The sequence below is a fragment of the Triticum dicoccoides genome, chromosome 2A, assembly GCF_002162155.2.
Source record: "Triticum dicoccoides isolate Atlit2015 ecotype Zavitan chromosome 2A, WEW_v2.0, whole genome shotgun sequence".
Lineage (NCBI taxonomy): Eukaryota > Viridiplantae > Streptophyta > Magnoliopsida > Poales > Poaceae > Triticum > Triticum dicoccoides.
In genome coordinates this window covers 327,765,573-327,769,481 of record NC_041382.1, presented here as the reverse complement: position 1 = coordinate 327,769,481, position 3,909 = coordinate 327,765,573, and the positions used below count along the sequence as shown (strand labels likewise).

Here is a 3,909-nt window from a genome sequence, read left to right as displayed (position 1 = left end):
TTACGGGATTTAGGGGCGCAAGGCCACCTCGAGAACCACCAAAAGGGTGAGATTATCATAACAAATTAGCCAATGGGCAAGCATCCCACCCTTAAACAAAGGCCTAAAAACACAAGCAGCAAAAAGCGAAGGAAGCGTATGCATTTGGAAGAGTTCATCACCTACCAGCATCCAAAAGAAGCGCACAGCCATTGATCAGTTCTTGCCCTTCTCCTTCATGTCGGAGTGCCGGAACCCCTCCCAGAGCTGCAATGCGGCCGCCGCGCCGAAGTGGCTCTCCGCTGTGGTGGGGGAGGCCACCGCGACGGCTGGGCTGAACAAGAAGGGTATGTGCGGAGCATCCAGTGGAGTAGACAGCCTCTGGAGCTGCTGCTGGTGGTGGTGGTGGCCGGAGAGGTGCGGCTGCGAATTGGACTGAAGGGTCCCCCTAGTGTTGTTGACACCCACAAGACCCGAGCACATGGAGAAGTTGAGACTGTAGTCTACTGCCGGAGCCGACGCTGGCGCCGCATGGACGGGCATGTAGTGGTCTTGCGAGAAGGAGAAGTGCGGCATGTCCGTCTGCGAATCGCCGCCGCCGGCTGATAAGCTGAAGTGCTGCGCCGGGGCCATGGCGACGGGCGCAATGTTGCCCAGGTGCGGGGCCGGGGAGGCGAAGGTGTGCAGCATCCCGTGCCCGGATTTCCTTGGCTGGGAGAAGCCGAGGTAGTCCGCGGTGGCAGACGCGGTCATCTGCTGCCACGAGTTGTGCTGCTTGTGCTGAGCAACAGCTGGGGTGGCGGCCGCCAATCCAGTGAGCAGCTCGGTGAAGGAAGCCGCCTGCGCCGAGGGGGCGCGGCGGCGCACGGCGGCGGTGACCGAGTCGTCCTTGTCCTTCACAGAGGCGCTACGGTCGCGCGCGCGCTCCCTGGCCTTGACGCGGCTGTCGGAGCGAGAGAGCGAGAGGACGGAGCCCTTGCTGGTCTCGGACGTGCTGCTGCAGCCCGATCTGGTGAGCTGCTGCTGCTGGAGCTGCGAGCCGTCGGCCTCCGCGTGAAGAGCAGAAGACTGTTTGTTGGCTGAGGCTGAGGCCGGGTGGTTGGGGAAGGCGGCGGCGTCGAGCTCGGGGAGCTTGTCGATTGCGGCGGCGGCGGCCTTGATGAGCCACTCGACGGCCTTGCTGGGCTGGTCGTAGCCAAGGCGATCCTGCAGGTCGTAGAACTGGATGGCGGTGGCGACGGAGAGGCGGACGCGGCGGTCGCGGATGCCCTTGGCCGTGTAGACCTTGCTGTGGCGGTCCTTGCCGCCAGAGCCGCGCGAGACGCGGTAGATCCGCGAGGAGGGGTGCTGCTGGTGCGGCGGCCACGGCACGAGCGCCAGCCGCTTGGCATCCCCGTGGTCCTGCTCCTGGTCGTGGTCCTGGTCCTCGGGGCGGCCCCGCTTGCCGAGCTCCACGGCTGCGGCGGCGACGCTGAGCTCCATCCGGATGTGAATTGGTCCGCCGGCAAGCCGCCGCCAGTGTCTCTCATGCCCTACCCAGAGCGCATTGGTGGCGAAATTAAGCCAGGCAGGCCGCCGCGGGGAGGCGGGGAGTGGGAGGCGAGCGCGTGGGATGGGGGGCACAGATCTGCGCGCGATCCCGTGTGCGCCCTGGGGCGATGGGAGTGGAGTGGAGGGAGCACGGCGCGGCGAGGGAGGGAGGGAGAGAGGGGAGGTGGAGTGTGAGTAGGACGAGAGGAGACGATGGAGGGAGGGAGGGAGGGAAAGGTCTCCCGATTTTATGAGAGAGGAGGAGGGAGGTGTGCGGAACGAGGCGGTAGGGGCGTACCATTCTATCGGCCACACCAGTAGCGAGTAGCCCATCACTCTCTCGCGCCGCGCCGCAGCGTCATCGGCTAGGCTAGTCGGCCGCCGCCGTAGTACCAGCAACAGCCTAGCAAGCAGCAGCGGGAGCGCGTCGCATCGTATCGGCACATACTACTCCTACGTACTCCCTCCGTCGGTCAATCCATGTCCGATGGCAACTGGCTCGCTCGCTGTCAGACGTTCATCACGGCGACGACGGGAGCCCTCCAACCGGTCCAAGGTCTCTCTCTCTCCGTTCCGTGCCGGCATCAGTGGAACAAACAAACGTTAGCCGTATCCTGGAAATGCCCATGACGTCTCTGTCGCGACCTCCTCCTTTGAAGATTTTTTTTTTGAGAGTACGCCAAAGGCGTACCTTATCTTTATAGAAGAAAAGAAAAAATTGTATAAGACTTCGCGGTTGGACGAAGAAGCCTACCACAAAAACGCTTACTCCTAAAAAAAACACAAAAGCCTACTCTCTCACGAAAGGATCTAACCCCTCAACTCCTAGGCCCGCCTTCTTCCAAAGCTTGATCTCGTCATGTATGAGATGAACAAGGTTGGTCTCCGAGCGGACTTGATCATTGCGGTTGAACACCGAGCGTTCCTCTGCTTCCATAAGTGCCACGCGGTCAGGATGACAAGCGAATCAAAACCTCTCTTGAGCTTTCCATGGAAGAACTTCCGCGCCTTGTCCCACCACACCATGAAAGTATCCTCGGAGCTTGGAATTTGGACGTTGATTTGAAGCAGCCGGAAACAGCCATTCCAAACTTGTCTCGCGTAGACGCATCCAGCGAGGATATGGTCTGTTGTGTCCTCCTCTTGGTAGCATGTGTAACATGCAGAAGCCGTATCTTGGAGACCATGCCTCGCACGTCGGTCCGAAGTCCATAACCGATACTGAGAGGCAAGCCATGCAAAGATTTTGCATTTGAGGGGCGCCCAACTTCTCCATATGCATTGGGCAGCGGCAAACCGAGTCATGCCCTGGCAAAGCATACTATAAGTGGATTTAGTGCTATAGGAACCCGAGGCACTCCAGGGCCAGTAGAAAGCATCATCGTCCGAAGCATTCCTTTGGATCGTCGTCAAGGCATGCTGCAAGTGTATGAGCTGCAGGTGGGCCGTGAAGTATAGCTCGCCCGTGATATCATTGACCCAGGAGTCCTCGAAAAGCGCATCCCGGACTGTTCTTTTTCTCTTCGTGAGCTTGTCCACCATGCCGGTGATCAAAGGGGCGATATCTTTTGCCGCAAACCCGTGAATCCATCTGTCCGTCCAGAAGAAGATCTTGCTGCCCTCTCCAACCTCGATGTGGACCAGACTGTCGAACACCGCTTTGGCTTCTTTGTCCACCATGAGATGTAGCCCTTGCCAAGGCCTTGAGGAATTTGTCCTCCTGAGCCACTCCCAGCGAACGCGCATGGCCAGGCCTTGAGTCCTCAGGTTCTTGACTCCCAGCCCACCGTACGGCTTAGGCCTACAGATGGTATGCCACGCAACCAAGCATTGTCCGCCATTGATCTCCTCTTTCCCAGCCCAGAAAAAAGCACGCATCCACTTGTCCACTTCTTCGAGGACCCATTGGGGCGCTTTCATGACTAGCAAATGATGTATGGGGCAGGCTGCTATGACGCTGTTAACGAGCACTAGTCTCCCGGGTCTCTGAATCATGCCACGTTGCCAAGTTGGAAGGAAGCTTTTGACCTGATCAAGCATTGGCTGCCAATGCACTTTGGAGAGCTTGTGGATGCTAAGTTGCAACCCTAAGTATTTGCAAGGGAACTGCCCCATATGACAGTTTAACAGCTGCTGCACTCTGTCCTGATCCCCTTTCTGTCCCTGGATCAAAATTGTCGATGTTTTGCGATAGTTCACTCGAAGGCCAGAAGCGTGTCCAAAGAGGTATAAGACTTCTTTAATGCAAGTGAGATCCGTCTCCGTGGGGCGCACGAAAAGCGCGACGTCATCAGCAAAAAGAGAGAGCCTCTGGCTTGCCAACACACCGTTGAAGGAGGACAAAACCCCCACTGCAGCAGCCTTGCAAACTAAGGCCGAGAGGACGCCCATCGCCATGAC

The 3,909-nt window shown here is 58.6% G+C and overlaps 1 protein-coding gene across 2 annotated transcripts in view; it reads right to left on the bottom strand.

Annotated features, from left to right (window-relative positions):
- LOC119354497 (transcription factor PCF6-like) overlaps nucleotides 1–1,755 on the bottom strand; it is an 8,122-nt gene extending 6,367 nt beyond the window's left edge. Inside the window, exon 1 of one of the 2 annotated variants that reach the window (XM_037621215.1) lies at nucleotides 162–1,755. In XM_037621215.1, coding sequence (XP_037477112.1) covers nucleotides 196–1,461 — 1,266 coding nt within the window. In that variant the 5' untranslated portion in view covers nucleotides 1,462–1,755 and the 3' untranslated portion in view covers nucleotides 162–195. The remainder of the gene's footprint in view (nucleotides 1–161) is intronic. The other variant, XM_037621214.1, reaches the window with a different exon arrangement.
- Between the last annotated feature and the right edge of the window lie 2,154 nt (nucleotides 1,756–3,909).